At 43.5% G+C, this 16,346-nt stretch overlaps 1 protein-coding gene across 1 annotated transcript; it reads right to left on the reverse strand.

Annotated features, from left to right (window-relative positions):
- Positions 1-735: 735 nt before the first annotated feature.
- LOC307064138 (protein FAM170A-like) lies at positions 736-5,609 on the reverse strand (the record flags this gene model as incomplete). The annotated part of the gene is made up of 5 exons (XM_079720630.1): positions 736-785; positions 1,659-2,037; positions 2,197-2,249; positions 3,056-3,196; positions 5,540-5,609. The coding sequence occupies 5 exons, from the start codon at positions 5,607-5,609 to the stop codon at positions 736-738; spliced, it is 693 nt and encodes a 230-aa protein (XP_079576756.1).
- Positions 5,610-16,346: the final 10,737 nt, after the last annotated feature.

A 16,346-nucleotide genomic window follows, 5' to 3' on the forward strand; every position in this document is an offset into this window, starting at 1 on the left:
AATTAACTGATATATCCTTTTATTATTTCTCTTTGCTCCCTGGATTTTTTTCCCCATCCAGTCAGCTAGGCACTGTGAGTTCACTGCATTAGGAAGGTAAAGACTCAGCAGAAATGAGGGAGAAAAAAAGAAAATTCTCAGCTTTGGAATGTTCACAGCGGAGGCCACAGTAGAACAGGTGAGAATTCTGTGAACAAAAAATAAATGTCGTCTCAAATGCAGAAAAGTATTCTCTGCACTGGGAGGCAACAGAGGGAGGGAGGGAAGGACTGAAGGAGAGAGATCAGTGTGGCCAGGGACCTGGAGACTGTGCTTGAGGACGATATGCCCAGGAAGAGAATCAGAATCTGGAGAAGATTCAGCCTGCACGTGATCATTGCCTCCAGCCAGCACCCTCATCTGAGACCTCGGGAAATTCAGAGAGAGAGTGGGAGTACGTCAGGAGGGCCACGTGCATAGTCTGTGTGGCAGGGGTTGTGGCCATTCCCTATTTGTGAGGAGTCCCCAGCAATTTGCAGGCCTCTTCTGGAAAATGCTGGCGGACGTCTCTAGTGCTTATGTGAAAGCTTGTTCACAAACCTTGAAAGATACAGATGTAGATGACAGATAGATGCATAGATAGAAAAATGTAATTAAATAAAACCTCCAGGAAAGGTTTGGAAAATGCCCTTTATTGCATAGGACGCTTCTATTGTCATATGATGTTAGACTGAGTGCCGGTCCCTTCATCCTCCTTCAGACCACGGCATTCTGGCTGCTACTATCCCGAGGGTCCTTTCTTCTCCCTGGAAGGGATAAAACAAATGAGGTAGAACAGGAAGAGACAAGAAGCACTCCAAGCTCTGCTGGTCAGGGTTACCCTCCAGCGTTGCCTTAATGCTCAGAGCCACACACACCACAGTGAGCTTGGCTCCAGATCAACTACCACGCAACGAAGGTTCTGGAACATTTCCATATCTCGGGGGACCTCATTTCCATGTGACTCTCTTTCATATTCCCCTTTGTCACAGAAGGCTAGGTCCAGTGGTCAGGGTGAGATCTCGGCTCAGGCCCAAGGCTCTCAGACCTCAAAGTTCTGGTCCTGCAAGGGCCCCTGTCCTCTCTTCAGACCACTCTTGGCTCTCTCTGCCGAGAAGGAGCTGCTGGCAGTACGTCCTCTAAGAGTTGAGGTCCATAGTGCAGTCCCTGAGAAAACTCCTAGGAAAAGGCTCCACCTTCTTGTTTAAGTCAACAGAGCTCAATGCCTTTGTTAGTGCTTAGTGTGTCCCATTTGATGTAACTGCAGAGCCATTAGGTCAACCAGCACATGTGTGCGGCCCCTTCCCTTAGACTCCTCTGGGCCCTCGTGACATAGGCTCAGAAGACTGCCCGCCTCAAGCCTTACCTCTTCCAAGGGACGGCCACACCGTCTTCCAGGATCTTCTGTCCCATGAATCTCAGTTGCTGTGTGGAACTCAAAGGAGAGAAAAGACCCTGCCTGCGGGGTCTCTTTGGGCTGGGGCCTTCCCCCGTGGGCTGCTCTCCCTCATTGTCCTTTTCTTCTTGCTTCTCTTCCTCCTCCTCCTCCTCCTCCTCTTCCTCCTCCTCCTCCTCCTCCTCGTTCTCCTCCTCCTCCTCCTCGTCCTCCTCCTCAGGGATGCTCTCGGATTCCACATTGCCCATCAGCTGGGCCATGGTGAGATGAAAGACACGGCAGCTGAAGCCCTCCAGGACGCCGAACTTCACGTGCTGCTGGAGGATCTCCAAGTTGGGGAAGACCCGGCAGCAGGCCATGCACCTGAAGCCAGTCTCCATGGTCACCATCCAGTCCGCTGTCTTGGCGCTGGGTCTCTCCTCGACGGCAGGTGACCCTGATGGGTTGCCTGGCTCTGCCCTTTCCTCATCCTCTTTCTCCTCCCCAGTGGGCTCACTGTCAGACAGGAGGCTTTCGGTGGACACATCAGAAGAGGGGTCAGTGGCTACTGCGCACACGTCCTCAGGAAGGGTCACTTCTTCTATCCTCAGCTGCTTTTCAGGCAACTCCAAGGGTTTCTTTGTCTTCCAGGAGACAGCGACACCCTTGTTCACTTGTACCTGCATGTAGTATATTTTCATGCCCCTTTCCTCTTTCTCTGGGTGCAGATAGTTCTTACAGGATGAAGAGGGTGAGGAGGAGACACAGTGTGATGGGGAAGTGGTCTCTCCTTCTTCCTGAACCTGGGCTAGGGGTGCTCTAGGCTGGGCAGTGTCTCGATGAAATCTCCGGATTCCTGAAAAAGGAAATTAAAAACGTAATAACATGCATGGGCCATGCCGGAAGCTGAGGGAGCAGGTGTGGTAGACGAGAGAGGGACATTTGCACGATATAGGTATGTCGTGAGCTTGGTGTCTGTTGGCCGTAGGACGGAGTGGTATATCTGGTGTCATTTTTGGGCTTTTCATCTGCATGTGGGGGGATACTGGAGCGGTGTCTGTATACAGGGGTGTGGAGTATGGTGGTGCGGGCTGTGGTATGTGAGGGATGCGGCTGGATGCGTGTACGACGAGGAGTGTGAGTTTGGGAATATTGGTGGTGCATTCCTTGTGGAATGGGGCTGTGGTGCAGGAGGAGAGCATTGTGGAGCACGTGCTTGGGGTTAATGTGCCCTGAGAAGGGCTGTGCCTGGAGGGCCTGTGTACGTGTGAGCTGTGTGGACCTGAGCTGGATGGTGCTTCTCTCAGGCTGGAGGTCTATGATGCAGAGCTCTGTCCTTCTCTGGAAGCAAAGGCAAAGACAAAGCCTACATTTTCCTCTGAAGATGCTTCATCTGGTCCCTCTTCCCTCCACCTCAAGCCCAGACCTTTCCGGCCCGTGCTCCTTGACTTCCCCACCATGGTAGTAGCAGTATTCACACACACACCCCAGACACAGCTGGCATCCACGCCCTCAGAACAGCTCAGCCATCCTGCCCAGGCTCTTCCACAGAGCCCTAATCACCTCTGATGACCCTGGGTTTCCTCTCAGCCTCCCTGGGATCTGTGTGCCTCCTGCCTCACAGCCAAGCACCCCCTCACCTGAGGAGCCCCGCGCCCTTACCAGCGTAGATGAGCTTGCGCGGAGTAGAAGTACAGAAGAAGTATTTAGAGGCAGAGGAGACCTCCCCTGCCCCTGGCCTGCAGCCTTGGGCCACCACAGTGGATCCAAGCTGAGGGGGATCCTTTTGTGACTTCGAGATTCCTGAGGGAGGAATGAAAGGCTCAGGGTGGGTTCATCAGTCCTCTGTCCACAAATATTTACTGAGTGTGTGACACATGTCAGGTGCAGTGAATACACACAGTTGAGAGTGTGGTTCCCAGTGGATACTCCAGGATTTAATTCCAATCAATACTTATTCTCTCACTGTCTAGTTGGTAATGTGGGCCTCGGTGGTGACTGTGAGTGTGTGGGAAGAGTGAATGATGTGTATCATTTAAGTCTGTGGTATGTGTGGGGTTGGCATGTGGAGCACAGTGCAGATGTGTCTATCTGTGTCTGTGGCCTTTGTGTGCATGGTTTCTGTTCACAAGTCAGGAATTCTGGGATACGTAACTTTTCCTCATTACATGGTGTGGCTTGTATTTATGGTGTGTGTTCATTCATTCATTCACCAAGATTCAGTAAGCAGCTACTCCTGTGTATCCGGCACTCTTCCATTGTTGTAGTCTTTGGTAACGCTGCACATTCTAGTAGGGGAAGACACACACTAAACAAAACTACAATAAATATATAATACATCAGCTGGTGGTAAGTATATAAGGGTTGCCAGACTTAGCGAACAAGAATACAAGGCACCCAGTTAAATTTCAGTTTCAGATAAACCCAGGATAATATTTTAGTGTAAGTATTCCCATGCAGTATTTGGTCTTACTTATTTTTAGTGTAAGTATGGCCCATACAATATGTGGGACATACTGATACTGAAAAATTACTTGTTGTTTATCTGGAATTCAAATTGAACTGGGTAGCCCATATTTTCTCTGGCAATCCTGACATGGGTTAGTGAGACTGTGGTTTACTGTGGTTTGCACAAAGCGGGTCTTGCGTTACTCAAGAATGTGTTATAAAGTGTGGTGTGTATGATACGTGACTGGTTCTTATAGAGGTTTTTAGAGATGGCTGAAGTTAGCTGTGTTTGTGCAAGAGTTGAGGAGATACATATATATATAGTGTGTGTGTGTGTGTCATATATATATAGTGTGTGTGTCTATATACATATCTCATCTCCAGCGTTTGGTGTTGGAGGAGAGGATTGTGATACATGTGGGTTGTATGAGAACGTAGTACAGAAGGGATGCATGTATATACCTCCATGTGCTGTGTGTGGTTTAATAAAGAAGTTATATGTGGGGTGTGTGATATTTTTGCTGTATCAGAGTGTACATGGGTGTATGAGTTACTGTCACATAAAACACCCCTAACAAGAATTCTGTATACACTCTTACGTACACCGAGTGTTAGCCAGGTCCAGGCAGGGTGACAAGAACTGTACCACGCAGACTTTATATCTTGTAAGCAGTCTACCCCCATTCATCCCGCACTTCTCTGCACTACCACACACACACATGCACACACACACACACACACACTCCCACTCCCACACACACACTTGAACATAGAGCAAAATATTCTGAATGGTCAGGGGCAGTCATTGCCTTCCCCAGCCTGTCCCAGCCACTGCCTGAAAATCTGCCTACTGTTTAGAGCTCCATTCCCAGGGCTCATCCTACAGTCTCCAGGGCCCTGGGCCTGGTAGGAGCTTCTGGGCTCTAATCTGGGGCAGAGGCCTCTAGCTGGAGCTCTGGGGTGACCACCCTTCTCCCAAGGCAAGCTACTCGCCTACATTTAATGCACGCAGCAGCACGTGGCCCGTGGCTCTCAGAGCTCCCCGCAGGACCCTGAGGCCATTTCTCACCCCCGCCCACGCGGTCTCAGTCTCTGGAAAACCCTTCCCTTCCCTTGATCTCCTTTGGGAAATTCTTCCTGTTGAAGGAATAAAACCTCCTTGCTTTCAATATGACACCATCCCTAGACAAACAATCTTCTTTCGCACTGCATTCCACTTGTCAAGATATTTTTCAACAGGGCCTTCAACTCATGGGGCTTCTCTTTCCACTTTGGTAAAAGAGTCCAAGCAACTCATGGGTCTCTCTCAGCATCCTTGCATCCTTCACATCCCCCACCTCATCACCCCAGGGAAAGATCCAAGAGAATAAGAGAGAAATCGGGGACTGAGAAAAACTGCACCTCTACGTCTGTGCAAGCAGGATGCAGCCTGCTGTGAGTCCGACAAAGCTCCAGGCCCGGCTGCCCCAGGAGAGAGTCCTCAGACCAGCGGAGCTGACCTCCCATCTCGCAGGGGGCATCTGGCCGTTCTTTGCCGTCTCACACCACAGAGACCCTCCGGATGGATACGGCATCATCAGTGAGACAAGGTCTCTCGCTCCCTGCTTCACAGGTGACACGTTCTCAGTCCCCCGCTTCCTAGAGAAGGTTCAGTTTGGCAGAAACCCATGTGCCCCAGACAAGTTGCCCCCCACATACCTCCTCCGTTCTCGGCAGTTTCCTGGGACTCTTCATTTTCCAGATGTTTCCTCTTTTGTCGCCGTTCCATCGTCCCAACTAGAAGTCTCCCTTAGAAGATGCCTCAAGAGATGTCCAACTCCTCCTCTTCCCTACAGGTTGGCCCTTCTTGGCTCTTGGGCAATCCGTTGCAATGATTCAATACAAATAAAAATAGTCAAGTCTCCTAAATGGCTGAAAAACTTGTACCACTTAGTGAACCAGCAGTACTGCCTAGTGCTCACCAGGGCTGTTATGTTTGCAAGGTTGCCAGGCGCACAGCGGAATTCTGTGACCTCAGTGATGACATCAGAGCATTTGGTGGACCTAGGTTGAGCACAGTGTCTGCAATAGCACAGGCCCCATTTTCAAGAACAATTCCTTTTTCCCAGAAGAACCTTTCCCATGAAAGGGAAAGGTTCATACCATATCTATTATAAATTGTATCATACCATGTCTATTATAAAATTCACATTTTGATTGGAGATCTTTTAATGTCTTTTCTAGAGAGATTTAATATGAATATTTTAAATGGTCTCCAGTTTCCCTGTGGATTATTGACATTTTAAACTCTGCACTTCAATTTTCCCTCAATACGTGTAATTTGGTCATGGCTATTTCTGTACTTAAAGATGAGGAACTATATAATTGATTTCTTCATTTTTTTCCCATCTCTTTCCAAGGTACTGCATTTGATTGTGTCTTACGAATGAGTGAAAAATGCTAGTCCTTGAGTCAGGACATTGGGCCCTTTACCAAGTAACTCAAGCTATCTGGGCTTCAGCTTCTGTATGTGCAATCAAGAGGCTTGGACTAGCTGACTTTTCAAATGCTGTGTTTCTTTGATTCACTCTCACTTACTGATCTGCTACTTAAGAAGAGGGTCTGTTCTCATAAAGTAGCAACAGTCTTTTCCTAACCTTGGGTTGGGCGGAGTTTAACTGTTCGTACTCAGTTTGTTCGTTATATTTCCTTCTACGTATGCTTAGGTCTAAATAATTTATATGGCTCTTGTGACTATTTTTAGATCTTATTTTTTTCTTATTTTCTTTTACAGTTTCTCATTTGTTATCGCCTGTGTAGAGGAGCCTGATTGATTTTTTAAATTTATTGATCTTGTATGTGTGTGCCTTGTTGAACCGTCTTATTAGTTCCTGCTAGTTTATCTGTGGGTTCTTTTGGGTCTCCTAGATAAATGAGCATATTAAATGTAAATAATGTGTTCTTTGGATAAAGTTTATTTTCTTGCCTCTATATATATAGAAGCAATATGTTGAATTGATTTAAATATTTAAATACTTACATACCTGTTATCACAATCTAACGTTCTTGATCTTATTTTCTTTCAATCAATATTATGTTTTCAAGATTTATCCATGTGAATCCATATAGATCTAGGTCTTTGATTTTTGACTGTTTGATATTATTTCATCACACGCGTATAGCATCATTTATTTTCCATTCAAGCATTATTGGACAATTGGATTGTTTCCCTCCCTTCTCTAGAACAAACCACGTTTCGTAGAATATCCCTGAAGATGTCTGACAGTCGAGAAGGGCCAGGCTGCCCGAAGGATTGCAACTTGCCTTTAGCCACCTTGCAACAGGCCATCTCCAGCCAGCAATTTGAAGCACAGCTGAAATGAAAACTCAGCCAAATGTGGAGATGTTAGGAGCTTCCTAGAAGTTGGGAGGTTAATGATAGGCATCCTGCTGGGATCCCAGGGGAGTCTGAGTTGGCTTGAAGCTCATCTTCCTCCTCCACCTCTCAAGAGAAATGTGGAGGAAAGAAGACTTCCAAAACTGTGAGTAGGCAGAGGGAGAGATATTGGGGGCCGAAGCTGTAACTGAGGTCTTGGAGTGGGCTGTGAGCACGCAGAGCCTCTAGAGAGCCAGGCTCTGCCTTCTGAGAACTTCTCCCCTAAGGCTGCTCATCATTCAGGTGATACCAGCCATATAGAGCCGACTTGGCCCACACTGTCACAGAAAGCCTTATCAGAATCTCTTCTTCTTCATACACTCTTGTGTCTCTTACTTGGTTATTGCCTTTGGTACTCCACTGATGTGAACCACAGTCGCCAGGGGATGGAGGACACTAGTGACCCATCTTGCTCTGTGGCCTCAGTCCACAGCTTGAGGGTAAGGGAAGAGGCCAAATGAAGGTCAAGAAGGAAAGATGGAGTTTGAAGAGAAGACCTGAGTTAAGGGTGTCTTCTCAAGTCTTGATGACTGAAATGTAGCTCCAGCACCTGAAGTCCTGCTTGTTCTCAAGGCTGACCACGGGGCTGGGTGCACTCAGTGAAGGAACCATATACACTTAGTATTTCCTTGCTTGCTCACACTTGCCCTCCTCTGATACACCCTCTGCAAGACTGATCTTCCCCTGAAACAACTTTCCACCTGCTACTGTCATCTCATGAACATTTGCTTCCCCTTCCTAGTGTCCCCCTAGAATGCCATTGCAGCCAATTCATAATTTGATAATCATGCTGCTTACCATATTCTCAGCAACTTCTGATAAATTTTTTTCACTTTATTCCATAGTCTTCACACATCAATAATCTTCCTTAACTTCCTAGCTGCAGGTTAACCCATTCGGAATCATTTCTTTTTCTTTCTCTTCTTTGGCAAATCCTTTCTATCTTTTAAGGTCTTTTTCTTGTCTCTCTACCATCCTGCCTTCCTGAACTTCTTTTTTTTCCGTTTAAGTAACCTTTCAATCTCCTTCCCCAATTTCCTCATAAACATTGAGAGTTTATTCCTCACACGTCAGAGAGCGGTTTATGAATGGCCAGGCATAATGGACTCAGAATGAGTTGGCACCCCCGAGGTACCTGTCTTGCTGGGGAGCCACAGGTGAAGGGCTGGCTGCTGGACACATGTTTGCATGGAGTCAGGCTGAGTGGCCTCAGGGTGTTTGCTCTGCACTTGTGTGTGTTTTTCGCTAGTTGGTTTCCTCGCCAGCCACCTGTGACCTCCCTCCATCCAGCCCAGGCAATCCTTCTCATCACAGGGGTAGGATATTTGTATCGTTTTCCATCACATCCTTTCCCCAAAGTTTTGTTGTGTGTTGTTCCCATTCCAAAGACCTTTCCTCTTTGAAGAGAAAAGAGAAAATCTTTTCTCTCTTTTCCTCTCACTTCACTTCTGCTCTATTATCTCCTCTGACCAGAATGGCCCACTGACTCAAATGGGTGTAGATCCAAAGATGGCAAGAAATGCCGGCAATTCTGAAATAATAATACGGATGTATCAGGAGAACTTGAAAACCTTTATCCCGCCACATGAAAAAAAATTGCACTTCCAGTGTATTCAGAGTCTCAGCGTAGAAACACAAATGATGTAGAAATTCAATTACACTCAAGTTTTTCTTTCCTCCTTTCCTGATTTATTCTAATCCTCAAAGTTAACATGATGAACTCTTTGTTATGTAAAGTTTCAGACATTTTCTACCCATGCACACTTTTCTTTTTTTCACATAAGAGTGTGAACTAGGTCACTTTCAACATGCTGTGATTCTGTGATTCACTGTCTCCCACCGAGTCATCCACTGATAAAGTCATCTGTTTCATGGAGAAATATTTCCAATAGCTAATAGCCAATGTCTGTGGAGTGCTTACTCTCTGTCAGTTTCTTGTAACTACTTTACAGATCTTTTGTACAACGTACCCATGGACCAGGTACAATTATGACCCCCAAGTGACAGATAAGTGTGGATAAGTACAAATAAATACAGTGGCCAAGTGTCTTGCCCAAGACACTGGGAAGGGCTTCAAGTGGAGCCTGAACCTCGACATGCATCAGAAGGTCCACACAGGAGAGAAACCATATAAGTGTGGGGAGTGTGGGAAGCACTTCAGTCAGGCCTCAAGTCTTCCCCTTCATCAGAGCATCCACACTGGAGAGAAGCCTTACAGATGTGATGTGTGTGGTAAAGTCTTTAGTCGGTCTTCACAGCTTCAGTATCACAGGCGAGTTCATACAGGGGAGAAACCTTACCAGTGTTAGATGTGTGGTAAAAGCTTCAGTTGGCGCTCCAATCTTATAAGTCATCACAAAATGCATACTGGGGATACATTTTATGAAAGCAGCGAGAGTGGTAAGAACATCAAGGAACTGTCAGAGGATAGAAGTTCTACAAAATGATGTTTTCAAAAAACTCACGTGCAACGTGAATTCTTGCAAGCGTCAGGTCTCATAGGAGAGAAAGTATTTTAAATTAGTTGGTGTTGAAGCAGTAACAAAACAGATCCTAGTGTTCAGCAGACCACACAGCAGAGACCCCTTCTGAGTGGTTCAGTAAGGGCTGCATTCAGAACTTTGACATTTATCAGATGTCACTTAGGAGGTAGCACTTAGAAAGGAAAAGAGTTTGGTCTGGGCTTTAACAAAAGTGTAAGGATGAGCTAGTCAAAATTGATGTCCATGAGAATGTGCGCTCCATGAGGGCAGGGACTTGGCTGCTGAATCTACACAACCTTATCATTGACTAGTGCTTTTAGGTGTGCTCAGTACTTGTGTTTTAAAGAAACCAAAAGGGGGAAATGTATAATATATGAAAGTTGTATCCAGATGGGGAAACCTGCAAAATAAAATTAATTCAGGACATGAACTTTTGTTGAAATACTGAAAACCACTGCAGAAAACCAATCTGCAATATATTTTTTTTAAATTTAGTTTTGGCTGCGTTGGGTCTTTATTGCTGCACGCAGGCTTTCTCTAGTTGCAGTGAGTGGGGGCTACTTTTCATTGCAGTGTGTGGGCTTCTCATTGTAGTGGCTTCTCTTTGTGGAGCACGGGCTCTAGGTGTGCAGGCTTCAGTAGTTGTGGCACGCGGCTGAGTTGCTGTGCAGCATGTGGGATCTTCCTGGACCAGGGCTCAAACCCGTGTCCCCTGCATTGGCAGGCAGATTCTTAACCACTACGCCACCAGGGAAGGGAAGCCCCCCAATCTTCAATATTAATATGCTATTAGCCTATCGCAACTGGCTCCTTGCCTCCCGCAGCCTCTGTTCTCAAGTTGGGTGGTTATTTGAGACCCCGTCTAGTTTTCCAAGGACTGTGTTCAGTAGAAATTGAACTATCTTGTGATTTTTTTTTTTCTGATGGTACAGAGTGAAAAAACATGATTAACTTTGCAACAACAGTAACTGCATAGTATACAATTGATTTTTTGTCTGTCAATATTAAGGCAGGGTTTACTGTAACACTTTGAAAGTGTCACACAAATTGTTTGTCCCTAGAAAAAAAAAATTTTTAGTTGACCTTGAACTTACTGATTTCTAATTCTCTGCATTTTCATCCAGACTTTGAAATGTTTGCCTTCTAATTATTATAGCATTTCTTCTAAACTTCTCAGGTAGGGGCTATGCCATATTCTTCCCCCACATCCATGAGGCAAATACCCAGAAAACTTGTAGGAATTTGATAAAATTATCCAATGTATTATTGAGACAAGACTGACATTTATGTGCTTTTCCCTATTGGTTGCAGTAAAGCATGGTTTCAGGAAAGGAGTATATATATCAGAATATATTAGATCTCTTTGATTCAGAAATCATATAATTGGAAGTTATTGATTATGAGATTAAAATACCAAAAAGATGAATACCACATCAATGATGTCACTAAATTTTTTAATGGAAATTAGTGTACAGATGTAAGAATTTGAGTTTTGATAGATTCCTATATTAATCTGAAGCCGGTAAAATGATGACAGGGACTTCCCTGGTGTTACAGTGGCTAAGAATTCGCCTGCCAATGCAGGGGACACGGGTTTGAGCCCTGGTCCAGGAAGATCCCACATGCTGTGGAGCAACTAGGCCCGTGTGCCACAACTACTGAGGCTGTGTGCCACAACTACTGAAGCCTACGTGCTTAGAGCCTGTGCTCCGCAACAAGAGAAGCCACTGCAATGAGGAGCCCGTGCACCGCAACAAAGAGTAGCCCACACTCACTGCAACTAGAGAAAGCCCGCACACAGCAACGAAGACCCAATGCAGCCAAAAATAAATAAATTAAATAAATAAATTTATTTTAAAAATTTATGACATATCATAATCGCAGGAGATACACAATATGGGCTTTGAGAGGTCACAGATTGTAGCCTTCATAGTATAATCAACCATAAATCTTTGTTAGTGTTTGTGTATGTGTGCATGTGCACACATGTATGTGTACATGCATAAGATCATGTGTAAAGGGATACTCTTCCAGAGTGGTTTTCCTAGGCAAGGAGCATTTTGTGATATTTTTCCATTTTATAACTTCATGTTATATTTTTTTCATTGAATAGTGGATATTGCCAAAGCAGGACCTTATTTTAACAGAATTTGAAAAAGTATTAAATAATTATCCCTTGCAGTTAAGACCTCATAGGATTGTTCTATATTGTCATAAGACATATAAGATCAAAATTATGGTAAGAACTCTGGAAGCCAATTTCAAAAACAAAACAGTTCTCAGATTATTTTGCGTACACAGAAAAATTCATGAGTTTCAACAATTGAAGCTTTATTATTTATGCTGTGCTTTAACTACAGATCCATAATAGGGAGAGGGAAAATCCTGGAGCTAGAAACAAAAGTGGATATACCTACATTGTGGAGGTTTAAAAAAAAAAAGTTTCTCTTGTTGAAAAGATGCACATGAGGAGAGAACTGAGCATAATAGCAGAGGACCCTCTGGATGTGGAACCAGTAAGGACAAAGCAGGTTTGGATGGCATTCCATACGCAGACCAATGGTGGTATTTTTAATATAGTTGGTTAAAGGGCTTTATTTAGCAAGTTACAGTTGACCCTTGAACAATATGGGTTTGAACTGGGCAGGTCCACTTATATGCAGGGTTTTTTTTAATAGTAATTACTACAGTCCTACATGATCTGTGGTTGGTTGAACCCATGGTTGCAGAATTGCAGATACAGAGGAACCACGGATATGGAAGTCTGACCATAAGTTATTTATACAGATCTGTCTATCCATCCATCCATCCGTCCACCCATCTGTAGAGAGAGAGAGGGAGTGAGTGCACGTGCTAGGTATTTACAGAAGTAGATATGGAAGTGTGAGGATATACAAACACACACATGTGTATGTGATGTATATAAGCATGTATATCCACGTTTCTATTTCAGGGCTGGAGCCAGGAAAGTGTAGAATGATCCTGGAGAAAATTTACTATGCCAGAAAGTAGGAAAGAGTGGTGGGACGTGTAAAAAGATCCAGCTTGAAGAGACTCACACTGGGTAAATCTGAGCAATTTGACCATAAAATAAATAATTATCATACAGAATATGAATAAAAAAAGAGGAAGGGAGGGAAGGAAGGGCTCTCATAATAGAATGCCAAACCATAAATATATAGAAGGAATGATGTAATGTAAAAATCATTATTTACAACCATCATAGTAATGATAGGTTCTGGCAAGAGTAATCAATGAATTATAAAACTACTGGTTGAAAGTTTACAAGGAGCAGGATGCTACAAAACCCAAAATATCTCTCCACAAGGTATTAATCACAACAAGAAATACAGTAGGTATAAATTTGGTGAACACTACCTTAGCCAAGAGATGAACATTATCAATAACAGAACAAATGAACGTTTTAGATCTCTGGGGTATGATATACTGAGAAGGACGCAACGTTGCTTCAGTATTATTACTGACAGAAATAAACAACCAGATCTTATCACAAGGAAGCATCCACGTTGAGAGTCTCCTGTTTCACAGTTATGACCACAGGGAGCATAACTGGCCAAAGGTCCCAGCTGCTGCTCTTAAATCCATCACCACGTTTGCCTGGAGGCCGGCCTTGTCCCTGATTGCTCCTAGTCAGCACAGCAGGGATCCTAAGGCAGGCCATTTCTTGGAGACCAGGATTCCTCTGTCCAGTGACCTTTTTTCAAGGACTCTGACAGCCTTGAAGGATTTTACATAGATTACAAGGCAGTCTCGGATGATTTACCAAATCTTTCTTCCAAATCTTCACTCAGGGTCAGACTTGCACTATGAGCTGATAGTTCTGCCAGACTTCCAGAGCTCCCTGCCATTTTCTCTCCGATGTTTTCCCTAATGAAATATTTGTTCATTAAAGTCTTTCTCAGCACTTTGCCGTCTAGTTCTTGGAGGACCAGGACAAACCCCAAACCCTAGAAGCATCCCTTTTTGGCTCTTTCTAGTAACCTTCCTTTCCATTTGGTAGCCACTAATTTGTAATGGTGTAGATTCACTTAGCCGATTTTGTACTTTATAGAAATGGAGTCATGTAATAGGTGCTATTTTGTGTTGGCTTCATTTGCTCCACAGTATATCCATGACATTTATCCATATTGTTGGGAGTGGATACCTTTGATTCATTTTCATTGGTGGATATTACTGCAGTGTGTAAACATATCAAAATCTATTTATTAATCCCATTACTGGTGGGTATTGGGTACTTCCCCATTCTTGGCTATCACAGTTAGTGGTGATGTGAGCAATCTAGAATGTGCCTTGTGCACTTGTTTGAGGGATATTTCTATGGGTGGAACCAAAGGGTTATAGGGTATATGTTCAACTTTGGTAGATACAGTTGACCCTTGAAGAATGCATGGGCATGAGGGATGCATCTGAGTCTTTTATTCCATAGATGTTTTTAAAATATCTCTCACTTTTGGCCCAAGAGTGCTGCGTTTGGATTTACAGTGTTTCTTAACTTTAAAAGAGTCCAATTTTTCAATTTTTTCTTTCACAGTTGGTGATTTTTTTGGTCTTAAGAAATTCTTCCTACTCCAAGGCAAAAAGGCTGTTATCTTACGTTTCTTTCCTAAAGCATCATTGTTTACTTTTCAAATTTAAGTCTGCAGATCTTCTGGAATTTATATTTTTATATCCTATGCAGTAATGATTAATATTTTTCCCATATGGATATCCAGCTGACTGAGAACCAATAGTTGACCCTTGGGCAACATGGGTTTAAACTACACAAGTGCACTTATACGAGGATTTTTTTTAATAGTAAATACTGCACTACTACACGATCCAAGGTTGGTTCAATCCTCAGATGCAGAATTGCCGATTATGGAGAAACCATGTACGTACAGAGGACTGGCTATAAGTTATACTTGGATTTTCAGCTTAGCAGAGGGTTGGCACCCCTAACCCCCTTGAACCCTAGTTCAAGGATCAACTGTATTAACAAGAGTTCTTTCCCCTCTCTGCTGCAGTGTTTTCTTTTCTTTCTTTTTTCTTTTGGCCGTGCTGCGTGGCTTGCAGCATCTCAGTTCCCTGACCAGGGATTGAACCAGGGTCACCCCAGTGAAAGCGCCAAATCCTTACCACTAGACCACCAGGGAACTCCCTGCAGTGTTTTCTTTTTACACGTTGTTATAATGTCTGTTTCAACATGGATTTTGATGTCTATTATCTTGTCTATCCTTGAGCAAACACCAGACTATCTTATATTGTAGATTTATAGTAAGATTTAATGTGACTAATATCTTTCTTTTCATTCTTCTTTCAGATTGTCCCAGCTCTTCTTTTATTTTTTATTTTTATGTTTTTTTAGATGTTGGGGGTAGGAGTTTATTTATTTATTTTTGCTGTGTTGGGTCTTCGTTTCTGTGCGAGGGCTTTCTTTAGTTGTGGCAAGCGGGGGCCACTCTTCATCGTGGTGCGTGGGCCTCACTATCACGGCCTCTTGTTGGGGAGCACAGGCTCCAGACGCGCAGGCTCAGTACGTGGCTCACGGGCCTAGTTGCTCCGTGGCATGTGGGATCTTCCCAGACCAGGGCTCAAACCCGTGTCCCCTGCATTAGCAGGCAGATTCTCAACCACTGCGCCACCAGGGAAGCCCCCAGCTCTTCTTGTAGCTCTTTGCTTTCCCACATAATATTTGTAAACATCTCATCAATTTCCAAGGGAAAAAATGCTGATGTTTTTATTGGGGTTTGATTGAGCCTATAGATCATTTTGAGGATTACTGATATCTTTGTAATATTGAATCTTCAAGCCATGAATATCACTATTTTTAAGAATTTCTCTTGGAGAAAAATAAAAGTGGATCCCATGTAATAAAATGTACATAAGTAGACTCCAAAATATTTAAAGGACCTACATGTGAAAGATAAGTCTAGAAACTTAATTTTTAAAAGGTAGAAATATAGTTTTTCACCTGAGGAGTTTCAGAAGCACAGATATTAAGAAATTATTGGTTTATTGTCTTATAATTAAAGATTTCTATTCCATGAAGAAGACAATAGAAAAATTTTAGAAACACGTGCCCAATTAGGAAAGGATACTTGTAATTGGTAAAACTGAAAAGGTATTAATAATCAGAATATGTACTAGAAATGAGGAAGAAAAAGATAGCATCCACATTAGAAAATGGGGCAAAAGTTTTAAGTAGACATTTATAGATGAAGCTACCAAGCATTTGAAAAAAAGATCAAACTTATTAGAAATCAGAGAAATTTCACTAAAACAAGATACTACTATACATTTAATACACTAGCAAAACGGTGATGAGTCGTCCAAATGAAGGTAAGTGGTTGCACAAAAACCTGACGTGCAACTCTTTGGTAATCTGGACTGGTGTAGCCATTCAGGAAGTCAATCTGGCTATATTATTAAAGTATACACATTTGCTATGAAATAATTTCACTCGGGTATGTGTTCCAAAGAAATTCTCAGATACGTCTATAAACAAATGTAAGAAGATGTTTATTTTATTATCATTGGCATGGCAGTTGGAAGAGTACAGGTAAAATGTGGGTGCAGAAAATGGAACTCTATGAAACAAATTAGATAG

The sequence above is a fragment of the Hyperoodon ampullatus genome, assembly GCF_949752795.1.
Source record: "Hyperoodon ampullatus genome assembly, chromosome: 15".
Lineage (NCBI taxonomy): Eukaryota > Metazoa > Chordata > Mammalia > Artiodactyla > Ziphiidae > Hyperoodon > Hyperoodon ampullatus.